General features: G+C 38.9%; 1 protein-coding gene across 1 annotated transcript in view; it reads right to left on the bottom strand.

Moving 5' to 3' along the window:
- Positions 1-18479, bottom strand: part of CDC123 (cell division cycle 123) — a 57035-nt gene that overhangs the window by 5859 nt on the left and 32697 nt on the right. The window contains exons 7-10 of the mRNA XM_060097615.1: positions 15015-15063; positions 11955-12030; positions 10404-10526; positions 9501-9529 (exon numbers count right to left, since the gene is read on the bottom strand). Of these exons, the coding sequence (XP_059953598.1) occupies positions 9501-9529; positions 10404-10526; positions 11955-12030; positions 15015-15063 (277 nt within the window). The remainder of the gene's footprint in view (positions 1-9500; positions 9530-10403; positions 10527-11954; positions 12031-15014; positions 15064-18479) is intronic.

Below are 18479 nucleotides of genomic sequence, written 5' to 3'. Positions count from 1 at the left end.
CTTGATCAGCCATGCATGTGTAAAATTAAAAAGGAACTGGACTGCTAAGCCAGCATTACTAATATCTAGCACTGTTTCTCATCCGTGTTAAAGGAAAAGTTTAAGAAAGATGAAACATCTTCCTAGGCCTGGCTGCAAAATAGAAACCTCTAATAAGAGGCAAAGAACTACTATAGGAAGTTTCTACCATATACCATTGGCTAAGTTTCCTGGTTTCTACAATCCCCAGGAGAAACCCTGCAATTCCTTCTTGCCACTTGACTTGTATCCTCACTTCAATTTGGTGCCCACTCGTACCTTCTCTGACTACATGAAATAATGTCAGCTATCAGTCAACTCCTTGGTATGATTTCAGCTTTGCTTTTTCAGCGATTACTCAGATGTCTCTGATATACTGTATGTTATTTTAACAAAATGAGTACTTTCTAAAATTCAAACCCTTTCGACTTGAGGTTTTATAACCAGTAAAACTATCTCCTTATTAAAAGAAAGAAAAAAAACCTTTCACACCTGTTAGCATCAGAATATATAGCTCTATAAACTAAAAATATGCCACATCGTAAAAAACAAATAAAATCACCACTGTTAGGACAGATAGCTAGCAGAATTTGTTCTGTAGTTCAGAAGCCATCCTCTAGTTTAAAGAAAAATACGCCAGCTGTAATCAGGCATAAAACTATCAAGATAAGGATTTCAAACCTGTAACATGTTTTTCATGTCACACCTCAGGAACAAGACATCCTGAGAAATTCTGCTTTTAGGCAACCCCTCAGACAAGAGTGGTCACACCGACCTTCCTAATATCAACCAACTGACCACCCCCCCATCCACCCAACTAAATCTCTATGCACCAAACACCGTGCCAGGCATGAGGGCGTAAAGATCAGTAACACAGAGTCTACTCCTTGAAAGAGTTCAGTCCAGACCAGGACATGCACACATGTGCACACACCAGTATACGGATTGTTCACCATAGCACAGTGTGTAAAAGACAAGAAACAAGCTAAGCATTCATCCATAGGGAAGTGACTCATCAAACTAGATAGTACATCCACATAATGAAATACTATGCCTTGTAAGAAAATGGAAAGCTCTCCAAGATACACTGTTTTTAAAAAGTATAAAAAGCAAGGTGCAAGTGTATATCATATGCTAACTCTTGTGTAAGAAAGATGGAAAAAAAATAAGTATCTTGCTTGTTTTTGCATCAAGAAATACTGGAAGGATACATAAGAAACTACCACCATAGGAGTGCAGTGGAGCAAGGTTAAGAATCAGACCTTCTATGTATATTTTCACACTAATGACATTAACAAGCTTAATCTAACAAATATCTAAAGAATACTCAGCACATTAGAAATTGTACTTTCTTTCTCAATCACTCGTAAGACAGAAATTAAAAAGTGATGAGGCTGCAGATCCATTCTCAACAATATCAAAGATACAAGATGATATTCATCCCCAAAAGCAATGAAGTTAATAACAGGACAATAACCATACCAAAAAAAAATACATAGGGGGACCCGAATCATTTTTCAAGTACCTAAAGTAGTTATTCTAAATTCTAGTTGTGCATTATCATCACTTAAGAAGTTTTTTTTTCTTTAAAAATAAACTTTTATTTTAGAACAGTTTTAGATTTATAGAGTTATTGCAAATATAGTACAGACAGTTTTAATGTACCCCTGCCCAGTTTTTAAATTTAGTTCTTGTTTGTTGTTGTTGAGTTTTAAGAGTTATTTGTGTAATTTTAGATAGTTCTTTATCAGAAATGTGTATTGCACATATTTTCTCCCAGTTCTTGGTTTGTCTTTTATTTTCCTTAACTGTATTCTAATTTCCTTTTCCTGTTCTAGGATCTCATCAGTGATACCACATCACATGTAATGGTCATGTCTCCTTAGGCTTCTCTTGGTTTTCACAGTCTCTCAGACTCTTGTTTTCGATGACCTTGACAGTTTTGCAGATTATTGGTCAGACATTCTGCAGAATGCACCACAACTGGGATTTGTATTACATTTAAATTCTTTTCTCAGTTTCTGCATTCCATTCTGGGATTCCCCCAAACACCTAAATGATTTTTAAAACTTGGTATACATTAAGATTTATTATTATTTTTAACATCTTTATTGGAGTATAATTGCTTTACAATGGTGTGTTAGTTTCTGCTTTATAACAAAGTGAATCAGTTATACATATACATATGTTCCCATATCTCTTCCCTCTTGCATCTCCCTCCCTCCTACCCTCCCTATCCCACCCCTCTAGGTGGTCACAAAGCACTGAGCTGAGCTGATCTCCCTGTGCTATGCGGTGGCTTCCCACTAGCTACCTATTTTTTGTTTGGTAGTGTATATATGTCCATGCCACTCTCTCACTTTGTCACAGCTTACCCTTCCCCCTCCCCATATCCTCAAGTCCATTCTCTAGTAGGTCTGTGTCTTTATTCCCGTCTTACCCCTAGGTTCTTCATGACCGTTTTTTTTTTCTTAGATTCCATATGTATGTGCTAGCATACGGTATTTGTTTTTCTCTTTCTGATTTACTTCACTCTGTATGACAGACTCTAGGTCCATCCACCTCGCTACAAATAACTCATTTCATTTCTTTTTATGGCTGAGTAATATTCCATTGTATATATGTGCCACATCTTCTTTATCCATTCATCTGATGATGGACACTTAGGTTGCTTCCAAGAAGCTTCTTAAAATACATATTCCAAGACCTCGTCCAAGACCTACAGGATGGGGGCACTGTAGCTCTGACATACCGGGCAGGTAGAAGCTCTCAACACTGCGTCCACCTGCCCAGTCGCTGTCAGAACGTGGACACATCAGAGTGTCACCAAGCCTAGACACACTTTGGTTATACTTCAGATCAGAGACCAACATCAAAGAAGAGTTAGCTTTCTCACAAGAGTAGCCATAAAATTATGTATTCAAGACAATGTCTAAGAAACAGTGATACAAGTGCCACTGAATGAATGCAAATGAGTTTTACATCATGGCTGACATCTCTTCTCAGAAACCGTCAGGATGTTTACACTGGCGTGTTTCCCACTTTAAAAGCACGCTAACTGCTTTCAGTTCTGTCAGATCACAGTCTTAATTACTGACGTCCATGTCCAACTTCACTTAAGACATTTATATAGCTGTTTCACCAAGTCACAAATGTGCACAGACGTGCCAGCCCTACTGAACCACAGCAGACCTGGACATGTGCCAGGGAAATACTGAGACACCCTGGCAAACCCCAAATTTTCAAATGCCATTAAATATGACTGCATTAGAACAGAATTGCTTCAGACTGAATATCTGAACAATGGGAACAAATAACACACAACTCACAGGGTGGTATGGACTAAGGGAGATGCTGAATTAAATGAGAATAAAGCTCTTCTGAGCCGCACATTCAGGGCAATGGGCTAGGTTCCCTCCCTCCCTCCCTGATTCCATCCTGCTCGCTACCAGGCCAATCCTGGAACGCTTAAGTCTCGAAGATAAGCTCCTTGACGGTCGAGGGATCATCTGGTTGGAAGCTGCTTGTTAGAAGCCCAGCATCTAACACAGGACAGGCTCTCGATAAACAATGGTGCGTGACTGACTGGATGTGGCCGGGGTCCGGCTTTAGAACAGAGCCATGGGCGCCCACCAGCTCAGGTTCCTACCCATTCTACTGCGCCAGCTCCCGGTCCTTTCTCTAAGATTTGTTTCCACTAAGCTGAAACTCTGCCAGGTGACATCCCTCCTTTGTACCACATCTCAGTTCATGCCTCCTCTTTCTCATAACAGATGCCATCACCCGTGAAGACAGACACGTGGGAGGAGCTTCAAGAGTAAGACGCAGAGATCACCTTCCTCCCCACAGATACATCAGAAATACATCTACATGTGGAACAGCTCCTACAGAACACCTACTGAACGCTGGCACAAGACCTCAGACCCCCCAAAAGGCAAGAAACTCCCCATGTACCTGGGTACGGCAAAAGAGAAAAGAATAAACAGAGACAAAAGAATAGGGACGGGACCTGCACCAGGGGGAGGGAGCTGTGAAGGAGGAAAGGTTTCCACACACTAGGAGCCCTTTCGCGGGCGGAGACTGCGGGTGGCGGAGGGGGAAAGCTTCAGAGCCGCGGAGAGCACAGCAACAGGGGTGGCAGAGGGCAAAGTGGGGAGATTCCCGCACTGAAGATCGGTGCCGACCGGCACTCACCAGCCTGAGGCTTGTCTGCTCGCCTGCTGGGGCGGGCGGGGCTGGGAGCTGAGGCTCGGGCTTCGGTCGGATCGCAGGGAGAGGACTAGGGTTGGCGGCGTGAACACAGCCTGAAGGGGCTAGTGCACCACGGCTAACCGGGAGAGAGTCTGGGGAAAAGTCTGGACCTGCCAAAGAGGCAAGAGACCATTGTTTCGGGGTGCACGAGGAGAGGGGATTAAGAGCGCCGCTTAAAGGAGCTCCAGAGATGGGCGCGAGCTGCGGTTAACAGCGCGGACCCCAGAGACGGTCATGAGACGCTAAGGCTGCTGCTGCCGCCACCAAGAAGCCTGTGTGCGAGGACAAGTCACTATCCACACCTCCCCTCCCGGGAGCCTGTGCAGCCTGCCACGGCCAGGGTCCTGTGATCCAGGGACAACTTCCCCAGGAGAATGCATGCCGGCCTCTGCCACCGCAGGCTCGCCCCGCATCCGTACCCCTCCCTCCCCCTGTCCTGAGTGAGCCAGGAGTCCCCAAAGTTAGCAGAAGGAAAGAAATCATAAAGATGAGATCAGAAATAAATGAAAAAGAAATTAAGGAAACGATAGCAAAGATCAATAGAACTAAAAGCCGGTTCTTTGAGAAGATAAACAAAATTGATAAACCATTAGCTAGACTTATCAAGAAAAAAAGGGAGGGCTTCCCTGTCGGCTCAGTGGTTGAGAATCTGCCTGCCAATGCGGGGGACACGGGTTCGTGGCCAGGTCCAGGAAGATCCCACGTGCCGCGGAGCAGCTGGGCCCGTGAGCCATGGCCGCTGAGCGTGCGCGTCCAGAGCCTGTGCTCTGCAACGGGAGAGGCCACAACAGTGAGAGGCCCGCGTACCGAAAAAGAAAAAAAAAGAAGGGAGCAGACTCAAATCAATAGAATTAGAAATGAAAAAGGAGAAGTAACAACTGACACTGAAGAAATACAAAGGATAATGAGAGATTACTACAAGCAACTCTAGGCCAATAAAATGGACAACCTGGAAGAAATGGACAAATTCTTAGAAAAGCACAACCTTCCAAGATTGAACCAGGAAGAAATAAAAAATATGAACAGACCAATCACAAGCACTGAAATTGAAACAGTGATTAAAAATCTTCCAACAAACAAAAGCCCAGGACCAGATGGCTTCACAGGCGAATTCTATCAAACATTTAGAGAAGAGCTAACACCTGTCCTTCTCAAACTCTTCCAAAATACAGCAGAGGGAAGAAAACTCCCAAACTCATTCTATGAGGCCACCATCACCTTGATACCAAAACCAGACAAGGATGTCACAAAGAAAGAAAACTACAGGCCAATATCACTGATGAACATAGATGCAAAAGTCCTCAACAAAATACTAGCAAACAGAATCCAACAGCACATTAAAAGGATCATACACCATGATCAAGTGGAGTTTATTCCAGAAATGCAAGGATTCTTCAATATATGCAAATCATTCAACGTGATACACCATATTAACAAATTAAAGGAGAAAAACCATATGATCATCTCAATAGATGCAGAGAAAGCTTTTGACAAAATTCAACACCCATTTATGATAAAAACCCTGCAGAAAGCAGGCGCAGAGGGAACTTTCCTCAACATGATAAAGGCCATATATGACAAACCCACAGCCAACATCGTCCTCAATGGTGAAAAACTGAAACCATTTCCACTAAGATCAGGAACAACACAACGTTACCCAATAGTGCTCTCACCACTATTATTCAACATAGTTTTGGAAGTTTTAGCCACAGCAATCAGAGAAGAAAAAGAAATAAAAGAAATCCAAATCAGAAAAGAAGAAGTAAAGCTGTCACTGTTTGCAGATGACATGATACTATACATAGAGAATCCTAAAGATGCTACCAGAAAACTACTAGAGCTAATTAATGAATTTGGTAAAGTAGCAGGATACAAAATTAATGCACAGAAATCTCTGGCATTCCTCTACACTAATGATGAAAAATCTGAAAGTGAAATTAAGAAAACACTCCCATTTACCATAGCAACAAAAAGAATAAAATATCTAGGAATAAACCTATCTAAGGAGACAAAATACCTGTATGCAGAAAATTATAAGACACTGATGAAAGAAATTAAAGATGATACAAATAGATGGAGAGACATACCATGTTCTTGGATTGGAAGAATCAACATTGTGAAAATGACTCTACTACCCAAAGCAATCTACAGATTCAATGAGATCCCTATCAAACTACTACTGGCATTTTTCACAGAACTACACAAAAAATTTCACAATTTGTATGGAAACACAAAAGACCCCGAATAGACAAAGCAATCTTGAGAATGAAAAACGGAGCTGGAGGAATCAGGCTCCCTGGCTTCAGACTATACTACAAAGCTACAGTAATCAAGACAGTATGGTACTGGCACAAAAACAGAAAGATAGATCAATGGAACAGGATAGAAAGCCCAGAGATAAACCCACGCACATATGGTCACCTTATCTTTGATAAAGGAGGCAAGAATATACAGTGGAGGAAAGAGCCTCTTCAATAAGTGGTGCTGGGAAAACTGGACAGCTACATGTAGAAGAATGAAATTAGAACACTCCCTAACACCATACACAAAAATAAACTCAAAATGGATTAAAGACTTAAATGTAAGGCCAGATACCATCAAACTCTTAGAGGAAAACATAGGCAGAACACTCTATGACATAAATCACAGTAACATCCTTTTTGACCCACCTCCTAGAGAAATGGAAATAAAAACAAAAATAAACAAATGGGACCTAATCAAACTTAAAAGCTTTTGCACAGCAAAGGCACCGGTCAGAATGGCCATCATCAAAAAAATCTGCAAACAATAAATGCTGGAGAGGGTGTGGAGAAAAGGGAACCCTCTTGAACTGCTGGTGGGAATGTAAATTGATACAGTCACTATGGAGAACAGTATGGACAGTCCTTGAAAAACTAAAAATAGAACTACCATACGACCCAGCAATCCCACTACTGGGCATATAGGCTGAGAAAACCATATTCAAAAAGAGTCATGTAGATGAGGATTATAATTTTTGTGACTTTCTCTTTGAATAACAACAAAAAAAAATCCCACAAGGACTCAGAGGCAAAAAATATACAAATCAATTTTCACTGCAAAGTAAAGGAGCTGTTACAGTGGAGGATTACTGGACTGAATGTCAGTATTATGACACAGAATGAGTGTGTTTCATGTTTGGTAATTGCAATCTTTGTTGCTTTTGTTGTGGTCATCCATTTACAATGCTTGGTGTCAATTTATTTATCTCTTGTAAAAATAAAATACAGTGTGTGTGTGTGAGTTGTGAGCAAAAAAAAAAAGAAAGCAGATCCACATGAAAATGAAGTTTAAATGATGACCAAATGGTTTGTTTAAGGTATTGGCCAATTGTGCATTATTTTGTTACTCTTTGTGTGTATTAAAGTATTTGTGTCAAATTTAAAAAAGAAAAAACAAAAACCTAATAGTGGGCTTCCCTGGTGGCGCAGTGGTTGAGAGTCCGCCTGCCGATGCAGAAAACACGGGTTCGTGCCCTGCTCAGGGAAGATCCCACGTGCCACGGAGCAGCTGGGCCCGTGAGCCATGGCCGCTGAGCCTGCGCGTCCGGAGCCTTGCTCCGCAACAGCAGAGGCCACAACAGTGAGAGGCCCACGTACCGCAAAAAAAAAAAAAAAAAAAAAAAAAACCTAATAGCACTACTACTATACTATATAAATACATGTTTTATATATTAAATATAATATATATTTAATATACATTAGTAAGTACAAATATGATATAAATATATAATACATATTTTATAGGAAAAAAAAAAGAGTCATGTACCAAAATGTTCATTGTAGCTCCATTTACAAGAGCCAGGACATGGAAGCAACCGAAGTATCCAACAACAGATGAATGGATAAAAAAGATGTGGCACATATATACAATGGAATATTACTCAGCCATAAAAAGGAACGAAACTGAGTTATTTGTAGTGAGGTGGATGGACCCAGAGACTGTCATACAGAGTGAAGTAAGTCAGAAAGAGAAAGAGAAAAACAAATACCGTATACTAACACATATATATGCAATCTTAAAAAAAAAAAATGTCATGAAGAACCTAGGTGCAAGATGGGAATAAAGATGCAGACCTACTAGAGAATGGACTTGAGGATACGGGGAGGGGGAAGGGTAAGCTGGGACAAAGTGACAGAGTGGCATGGACATATATACACTACCAAACGTAAAACAGATAGCTAGTGGGAAGCCACCGCATAGCACAGGGAGATCAGCTCGGTGCTTTGTGACCACCTAGAGGGGTGGGATAGGGTGGGAGGGAGGGAGATGCAAGAGGGAAGAGATATGGGGACATATGTATATGTATAACTGATTCACTTTGTTATAAAGCAGAAACTAACACACTATTGTAAAGCAATTATATTTCTATAAAGATGTAAAAAAAAAAAAAAAGACAGACATGAAAACAGAGTAAGTGATGCCTTTGGCTTGATAGAGATGAGTAAATAGTTAACAGTTCTTTTGGGATATGACCATATGGGCCTCTCCTTTTGTCCAAAAAATGATTCAAAGGTATCACAGTCATCACTACAATGAGATGATAGGAGCGTGGAGAGGGAAGAAGAAAAATGTGAGAGACATTTAAGAAACACAGGGGTCTAATGTTTAGAAAACACACCTGCTGTCCTCTGAACAGCTAAGTCAGTGAACACTGTCACAGGACACCTAGTGACCCAAATTTCTCTGAAAAGATTGCATGTCTTGATAGTGAAATCTCTGCTGCAGGATGTACTAGGTCAGGTTTTTGTTTTCTTTTTCATTACAGAAGTTTCCATCACTTCAAGATTACAGAATAAATAAAAACTACTTGAATCCTCATCTTCAGTCTAAAGATGCAAGTGACTCAAATCATGCTAAGGGCCTTTCAGGTAACTGAAAATAATAACTTCTAAATATCCAGTGACAAATTCCTGGCCACACCAAAGAGTACAGACTCAACTATTTTAAGTAGGCCCAGGCCCCCGACAAACGGGGAAAGGAGGGCACAGGGCGGCCTTAGCCAGCTGTTAAAGTAATAATCCTTGAATTTGTGACACATAACAATGGAAGATATCATGTCTCCTAGTGTTAAGGATATTTTAAGGGGAGATTCTTCGCCACGGTGAATTTCAAGCACCTTAGCTGATTTGAGAAAATATTTGTTGAGCGGTGAGCCCTTCCATAGGGAATGCCTATGTATTTAAAGCATAGCAAATGTCATTTTTACTTACCCTACTGTTTCTATATATATCGAATACAACTGCAAAGGAGAAAAAACTTAAAGTTAGTAACGAACTTCTATTTTCATGATCTACGCCTCCTTTTCAAAATTAAAATGCGCTTTATTATTAGTTACTCAAAGGACTTCCTGCTTCTACATCTCAAAACTACAAACATAAAAAGGCATCCTGCAATGTTTTACTTATATAATTTGGTTTTCCTTTTCTCTATCCTCAGCCGTAATCCCTTATGTTTAAAAATTCAAACCAAACACCAACATCGTCTCAACCAGTTCACAATTAGAGACAGGTTATCTATATCAGAGAAAGGAGCAGCAATCACTACTGCTTGATGGGGAATAAGATGGGTAAACTCTGCAATAGGAAAGCACACTACCTAGCCATGCTTAGGGCATGATTCATCTTTTTTAAAAGTCAAACCTGCCACAGACCCCAGGCTTGGCAAGTAGAAAAACAGAAACCTCAGGAGATATAATTTGACAATGCATGAAAACTGTCTCATACACAATACTTTCAATATTTACTTTCAACTCTTAAAAATAACTCACAAATATTTACTTTGTAACTGGTGCTATCTGATAATTCAAATAAAAATCTAGAAAGGTAGATCAGTCAACTAGCTAATTTAGTCCTAATAACAGAAGCATGTGGTTCTCTGTAGATAGACCCTTTGAAATGTACAATAAAATATGAGAGAGAGAACCATCTCAGTATTAAAAAGATACTCTGGTTAAATAACGTAAAATTAACATGCAAACCCATCAGCAACACCATCATATAATAAAATGCTTAAAACACAGTATTTTGAACCCAGTTTTAAAATATGTACCACCGTAAAATAAGGTTCGGTAACATTATGCATTTCATGTCACTGGGTCAATAAAAAATACTCACAGTCTTCATCTAAGAATTTATACTGTATGTGTTTCTTGAAAAAGTCTTGTATGCATCTGCAAATCTCTTCCTTTTGTTTAGAAATATGATCATAATATTGTGTGTAGTCCCTCTGAGAAATACCTGACAAGAAAATATTTTATATTTCATTATTACACAATATTCTTTTCAAAAACACCAAAATGTGATTTAAACCTCTTTTTGAGGAAACCATTAAAGTAGATTGAATGAATATGGCATCATACATTAGTCAGCATTTTATATAGATATAAAGCTTATCAGTTGTAAAGGTTCAAATGGCTAGGTGAACCCTAAAATTCCATATTGCCATTCATTCTTACTTTAGAAACAGTAGTTATTTTTATTTAGTACAATGGGAAGAATTCAAAGTCATAAAAATGTTTCTTATGTAAAAAATGAAAGAAGCAATTTTAAACCTACCCACAGTCAACTGCTTCTTCTTTGATTTTTCCAATGAACTGTCTAAAAATTGGCATTCTTTTCCACTTTCTTTGGGAAAATGTAAAATACCCCTCACCATACGTTTTCCATAATCATACTGCACTTCATGGTCTATTTTCCTTGTTCATGTGTGCTATCCTGCTTTCACAAGCCTGATGTTTCAAGCCATGGAAAAGTAAACATTCCTTTCTTCAGAGAGACTTGCTGACATTATTCCAAAAACACTAAAGGGAGTATTGTAAGAACTCCTTTAATCTGCTCTAGACCTAAGAAGAAGTTCTCTGCTCTCAAAGAAGGGCTTCCAACCAATTTCTTAATCACATGCCAATATGACTCCCTTCTTTAACTGTACTTAATACTGCAGTGTTTCTTTCAGAGATATATAACAATATTATACAATAAATTCAAACAACCCCAGTGTATTTCAGGTAAGTTAAATGTCAACATCCCATTCAATAAATAAATAGTGTTCATCTGATTCTGTTCAAATCACACTTTTCTTGGTTGAAGATCAATTCTACCTCATGGAAAATGTGCTTAGACAAAATAAGAGCAAATTATCTACAATATTTAGCTTGAATAAATCATAGCAGACAAAATAATAACCTCAGAGGAAAGAAAATGGGTGGCTTTTAAAGCAAAGTACTTCTTTGTTTGCATATTTTCTCTTGCTAGAATAATAAACAGTGCTTCAATAATAGAAATAAATGTTAAAAAAACTGGGCTTTTTACACTGCTTAAAATAAACAGTGTATTGCTAGTAATACCTAGGAAAGCCCCAGAGAGAAAGCAGGTAGTATTACACATATCCTGAGAATAGTAAAGGCCACCACTTTCATCTCTGGAATCCAGATTGACATGATTCATCAAGAAGACTATTTTCTGTGGAAACAGAATCTGGCCTCAGGACCCTTGTCAATATAGCATTCCAGAGAGTCAGTGCCAGTTGGTTAGAGGTAGCATCTGAGATAAAAACTGATTGTTACCCTTGTCTTAATTACTAAGTAATTTATTTCCATCAAAAGCTTGTCTTCTTTTAACAATTACTTTCAAAGGTTTAAAACAAACAAACAAACAAAAAAACCTCACCAATAAGCTTATTTTCCTTGACAAAACAACGGAACTCAGCACCGGGAATTAATTCACACCATTTTCGAAGAACAAGCTGTAGACAAAGGAAAAAAGGAAAACAACTATGTAACAAGAGAATATTTACTAGTCTAATAAACAATTTTATGTTGAGACTATGTCTTAACAATTGCCATTATGAAGTGTTTTGTTTTTAAAAAGGCATCATAAAACATTCCTGACATAATATGAAGGGAAAAGAGCTATGATCTATTAGTCTAACAGAATAGGAGAAATTGTATTAAAACTCTTTATGACAAAATGCACCTTTGTCATTTATTTACCATTTTGGGAGTTCTGACATAACATACAACTCAAAGGATGATATAGTCACGTCTTATCATCGTTGGGCCATATGTTTCCCTATAATTCATAGGTTCCTCACTCCTTTAAGAACATCAAAAAGTAAAATAATTTCCAAGTTATCTACCTTAAGCATCATTCTGTAATACTCTGATAAAATTATTATAGCTTATCACAAAGACTCACTAAAACCCTTTCATGATTTTCCCATTATTTTAAAGTAATACAATTCTACCAATGGCCCAATTCCTAAATGGGTCTTATTACTATAACTTATTATTTAATATGTGCAAATTCTCATATTGTTGTAATTTATAAATAGTACAGTTGACAAATGTATGCTTCTGAGTCTGGTTCTAAAATGTTCTTTGGAAAAAACTAGTCCTGTCCTTTTGAAGTATTAATTGTCATCAATGGCAAGAGCCCCCAACCTCCCGAATCCTGGCATACACCTCTTTGCCCCTCAAGACCTAGGAGATAGGACTTGAATTACTCTAGGCCCCATTCCAGGAATCCCCGCAGTGGGTTCTGTACCCTCCCAGGCCACCCAGTTTCTTGTACATAACATTCGAGAGTAAGCCCATACCCCATGTTGTACTAGGATAACCTGACACAAGTCTCTCTTCTAAGGGTGAGGAGCTGGGTCTTATTCATCTTTGCGCTCCCAGCACAGGTATGTAATGCCTAGCAGGTGCCTAGGAAATGTTTGTCAAGTGAAACATGGAACGGCAAATATTTAAGATAAGCAGCCACTAATAATCATGATATAAAAAAAAATTAATGAACTGTGAAAATGCTCATATTATGTCATAAGTGAAAAATAAGTGGCACATAAAGCATCTTATGGAGAGTGTGTATATGTGCACATGCACACACACACACACACACAAAAATATCTCAAGAAAGGGAAGTTAAAGGTCAAAATGCTAATAATACTGAGGATATCTGGGTGGTAGGCTCCTCATATTTTCTTGTATTTAAAAATTTTTGATAGTAGGTTGCTTTCCTTAAAAAAAAACAAAACTGTAGTGTTAAAATATGTCTTAGAAATTTGAAGTGCGCTAATTCCAATTTTCATTATTGTGAGCTCTTGGTCAAGCTCTGTATGTGCCATCTTTTTAAAAAGAATCTAATTATTAAATGAAGAATCCCACACTGAAAAATTACACTGTTCTTACCTACTAAAAGTTGATACTGGCAAATATATTTTCTGACAGCTACAGTAAGTTTTATGTAAGCAACAAATAAATACGCAATTATTGCAAATTGACATTAAGTTTTCGGAAAATTTGCACTATCTATTGAGATAACGTTTTAGACAGGTAATACAAACACTGTACTTGATTTTTTAAAAAAGGTAAAAGGTGAGTCTTCCCCCCAAACAGTGTCTCTGTCCTCCTCCTCACAGGCAACCAGTGCTGACAATTTCTCATACATCTTTCCAGAAGTATTCTATGAATACATGAGCATATAGTAGGTATCTTTTTAAATACACACAGACACAAGCACATGATACATAGGATTTTGCTTGCCACTTTTTTCATTTTAATTACTCTCACTTTCCTGGGCTTTTAAAACTGGGTTTTAAACCCTATGCACTAACATGATGATGGCATATTCCCCAAAAAGCAATAAAAGAGCAAACTGCCAGTGAAATCAATCTCGGGGATAGACGATGACATTACAACAAAGATTACGCTGCAAGGCAAGACTAGGAAAACAATCTTTTTCATTTTTGTGTTTCTAGCACAAAGTAATAAGATATAGCAGGTGCTTGATAGATGTTTGTTCAGTGAAACAATACATATGAATGTATTACATACACATGACTGTTATAAAAAATGTTTAATGACCTGGGAAAATGCTAATATATTACATACCCCTCACAAATGGTATATAAAGATCTCAATTACAAGTGCTAAAAGATGTAGGAATTGTTTGGTGGCTTGGTGAAGAGTCAATTACCTGTTCACAGAAGATATGCCAATATATACACTCAACACACTAAGAATTACTTGGTACAGTGCGTCAGTGGACAACTTTTGAAAGCATGTGTATATACAAGTGACTGGAAACAAATAGATGACAAAGAAATTAAACCAACAACAACATCCAAGAACACTGCCCACTTCAGAGGGTGTGTGTGTGTGTGTGTGTGTGTGTGTGTGTGTGTGTGTGTGTGTGTGTGTGTGTGTGTGTGTGTTGTGTATACCTTCAAACCAGGAAAATATGGGTTTGCTATTGGGGGACGGGGGAGGGAATTGCTATGTTTCAACTCTTATTACTATTTCTAATAAAGTTTTCCACTGTCCTTTTGTTCTTACTTCTATATGTAATCTGTAAAATGAGAGAACCATAGAAAAAATAAATAAAAACGGTAAAATGGTGGTGACTACTTTTCCTTGTAAATCAGGTTAAAAAGCTTGAACAGTTTAAGCTGGATGGTGAGTATGAAGGTGTTTGCTTCATTTCAAAATATGTATAATATTCCATAGTATGTACATACTGTGTATATACTGCATGTGTATGTATATGGACATAATACATGCATTTTATGTGTATATTTCATAAATTTAAAAATTCAATGGCTCTAGGTTCCCAGAGAAATTAGTCCAAAAATTTGATTCATTTCACTTAAGAATAAATAGAAATTCTCAATACATCTTCATCTAGAACTATCAATTTTATTCAAGATTAAAAAAAAAAAAAGATTCTTACCTCATATTCCATACACGGATCTGGGGAATCATCAGTACAATGAATAAATCTTTGAGGGAAAGAAAGGCAATTGAATCTTTATTTTATGGTTGTCAGTTTATGCATACACATTACTTATATTTACTTACATTTAAAGTGGGAATAAGGTTTTCCTAAAAGCATCCAGAAACAGGCGACTAATTCAAATTCAATGAACATTTATTAAGCACCGTTCAGTGTCAGGCGTTAGCCTAGGCACCCTGAAATGTTATTTGTTATTTCATTTGTCCTCAAAACAACCATATGAGCTACTATAATCTCCATCTTTCCGTTAAAAAAGAAGGGCTAAAACTAAGGAAAGAGCACATTCAGTGACCAAGTCAGGAGTATAACGCAAACCCACTCTAGATTCCAAGTTAGGGTGAGATAGCACTGTTGTCTTGTAATTCTCACTGTGCTCTTCCTGGCTGAGCCAGGAGTCTAGTTCTCTGCTGACATTAACTCTGCCACCTAAAGCCACAAAAAGTTCATCTAATCCTTCTCCCACATCCCATTTAAAAATAGCTGACAGAAGAATTATTCATTCCTCCATTAAATATATTGCTTCCTCCTCTAAAAATCCTCAGTTTCATGGACAATTTTTCACACCCTTTATTAAACACCCACCTATGCCAAGGGCTGGAGAGGCACTGGAACGCCAAAATGACTAAGAGTCCCTTGTCCTTTAGTCTGGTGAGGAAAGCCTCACAAGTACCCAAAGAATTTCGAAACACTGAAAATAAAAATACTGTGATGGCACAAAGGAAACACTGATTAGCTCTTCATGTTTGTGGGGAGGGGAGCTGATAGTCAAGAAGGCTTCATTTGACATGAAGAGAAGGGTCTGCGGTTGAGGCAAAGGGAGAGAAGTGAGAACTACGCACAGGACTACTGGAGGTCAGTACTGATGGGTGTGGAGGGAAGAACTGCCAAAACATGTGGTTGGAGAGAAATTTCGGACAAGAAGGACTATTCAGATCATGAGGGGTCTTGTTTGCCTACGCAGAGAGGTTGTGATTTATTATACAGACAATGGGGAACTAAAAACGTTTCTAAACATGTGAGGGAGATCATTGCACTTAGGCTTTAGAAATATCATGGGTGGCAACAGTGCTGAAGAGCCTGGGGGAATTGGTGGCAGGTTGGGAGGCTGAGAGCCCAGTTGGAAGGCTCATTGCAACAGCCCCAGGGAGAGATGATGGGCCAACTAATGCTAAGGCAGAGGAGAAGCTCTATACAAAGATATTTAGGAGACAAAGTCAGGGCTACTTGGTGCCTGATTGAAAGCGCAGGATGAGGGAGAAAGAGGCCAGACGACTGGGGTGGCTGCTTGATGACTCGCTGGACAGTGATGCAAATACCATTCACTAAGAAGGAAGAGCAGGTGATGTGGGTGAGGAAAACATGGGAGCTAACTACGTTTGGGTGGGTAGTGTTGGAGAAATCCTGGGAAAACCACAGAGAATGTCTAGTAAGCAACTGGAACAAGGAAACTCAAGGGTGGAGGTGAAAATAATTATCTGGAAGTAATCGTCCTACTGGTATAAGAGCTAAGGTCAAGGATGGAGACAGAAGTGATCAGTCAGCTCATTCAGATAGAATCCTGGGGAATAACAACAATTCAAGAAGCAAAACAGGTGGTCAAGAGACATTTTGATGAAAAAAATACATAAGCAAAACAAAAAAGTTTTAAAGAGGTCTTAAGCAATTTACAAGTAGAATTGAATTTGAAAAGCTTTTAAATTTCCCTGAATGTTTGATTAGGTTGGAATTCTCTGCAATCATTTATGATTTATACTACAAACAATAACAACACAAATAAGGTGGTTGGCTAAGATCCTCAGAAAATAAGAACTTTTATTGCCACTAACTGTTGGGCACCAATGGATATAATTTGAATGACAAAGAAAGATGCACACAGGGAGGGAGCTTTGTTAAAAGGCAGTAGGCTTTCCCCGTATTAGTGAACAGGCACCAAGTGAAGCATGTACATCTGCTATCTCATTTCATCCTTGCAATAATCCTATGAGAAAGTGCTATTATTATTATCCACATTCATCCCACAAGGAAACTAAGGCTCTGAAAGGTGAGAAATGAAGTCATTGGTGGGAGGGCACTAAACCACGTGTGGAACTGGTCCTCTCAGAGGTGGAGGTTCTAGAGCTGTTATTGCTCTCAGATTTCAGAGAAACCACAAATACCAAATGGATCCAGAGAAATACATATGTCCTGGATCATCTCCTTTAATAGTTCTACATAATATCTTCTTCTTTATTTTCTTTCAATTTTTTTTTACAATTTATTTATTTATTTATTTATTCATTTTTGATTGCATTGGGTGTTCGTTGCGGTGTGTGGGCTTTTCTCTAGTTGCGGCGAGTGGGGGCTACTACTCTTTGTTGCGGTGCGCGGGCTTCTCATTGCGGTGGCTTCTCTTGTTGCAGAGCATAGGCTCTAGGCACACAAGCTTCAGTAGTTGTGGCACACGGGCTCAGTAGTTGTGGCTCGTGGGCTCTAGAGTGCAGGCTCAGTAGTTGTAGCGCATGGGCTCAGTTGCTCCGCAGCATTTGGGATCTTCCTGGACCAGGGCTCGAACCCCTGTCCCCTGCATTGGCAGGCGGATTCTTAACCACTGTGCCACCAGGGAAGTCCTGTTCTTCTTTAGTGTAAAAGAGTCCCTCACCTTTTTTTTCTGGTTTAACAACCTAAATATTTTAATTAGTAAAAAACACTAATTCATTTATGAATTCTATTATAAAAATTCATTTTATCCTTAAAACATTTTTCCTCAACTCCTTTCTAAATTCTAAATGAAAAGATGAAAAAGTGTGTCAAAAATCCAGACAGTGTTATGAGGAATAAAAAGTTGTGTGGTAAAATAATTTTTCACAAGCGAGAAAAACGTTCACAATACAGTATACTTTTAAATAATATAAAAGGTCACAAAACTACACAGGACAAGCTCATATTTTAAACATACATGAGAAAACATAATACAATGTTAATTATTGGAATGTTAACAATGATTCTTTCCCAGCACTGACTGTTCATTTCTTCTGCTGCTTTTCTGTAGTATTTCTAACATTATGTTTATCACATTAAATATATATTACCTTAACTTTTAATTTTGAGGAATTAAAAAAACATAAAAGTACAAAGTGGGGACTTCCCTGGTGGCAGAGCGGTTAAGAATCCACCTGCCAAGGCAGGGGACACGGGTCCGAGCCCTGGTCCGGGAAGATCCCACATGCCGCGGAGCAACTAAGCCCGTGCGCCACAACTACTGAGCCTGTGCTCTAGAGCCCGTGAGCCACAACTACTGAAGCCCACGCGCCTAGAGCCCGTGCTCCGCAACAAGAGAATCCACCGCAGTGAGAAGCCCGTGCACCGCAACGAAGAGTAGCCCCCACCTGAAACAACAAGAGAAAGCCCGCAACGAAGACCCAA

This window comes from Mesoplodon densirostris, chromosome 4 (assembly GCF_025265405.1).
Source record: "Mesoplodon densirostris isolate mMesDen1 chromosome 4, mMesDen1 primary haplotype, whole genome shotgun sequence".
Classification (NCBI taxonomy): domain Eukaryota; kingdom Metazoa; phylum Chordata; class Mammalia; order Artiodactyla; family Ziphiidae; genus Mesoplodon; species Mesoplodon densirostris.
This window is presented reverse-complemented; position numbering and strand designations above follow the sequence as displayed.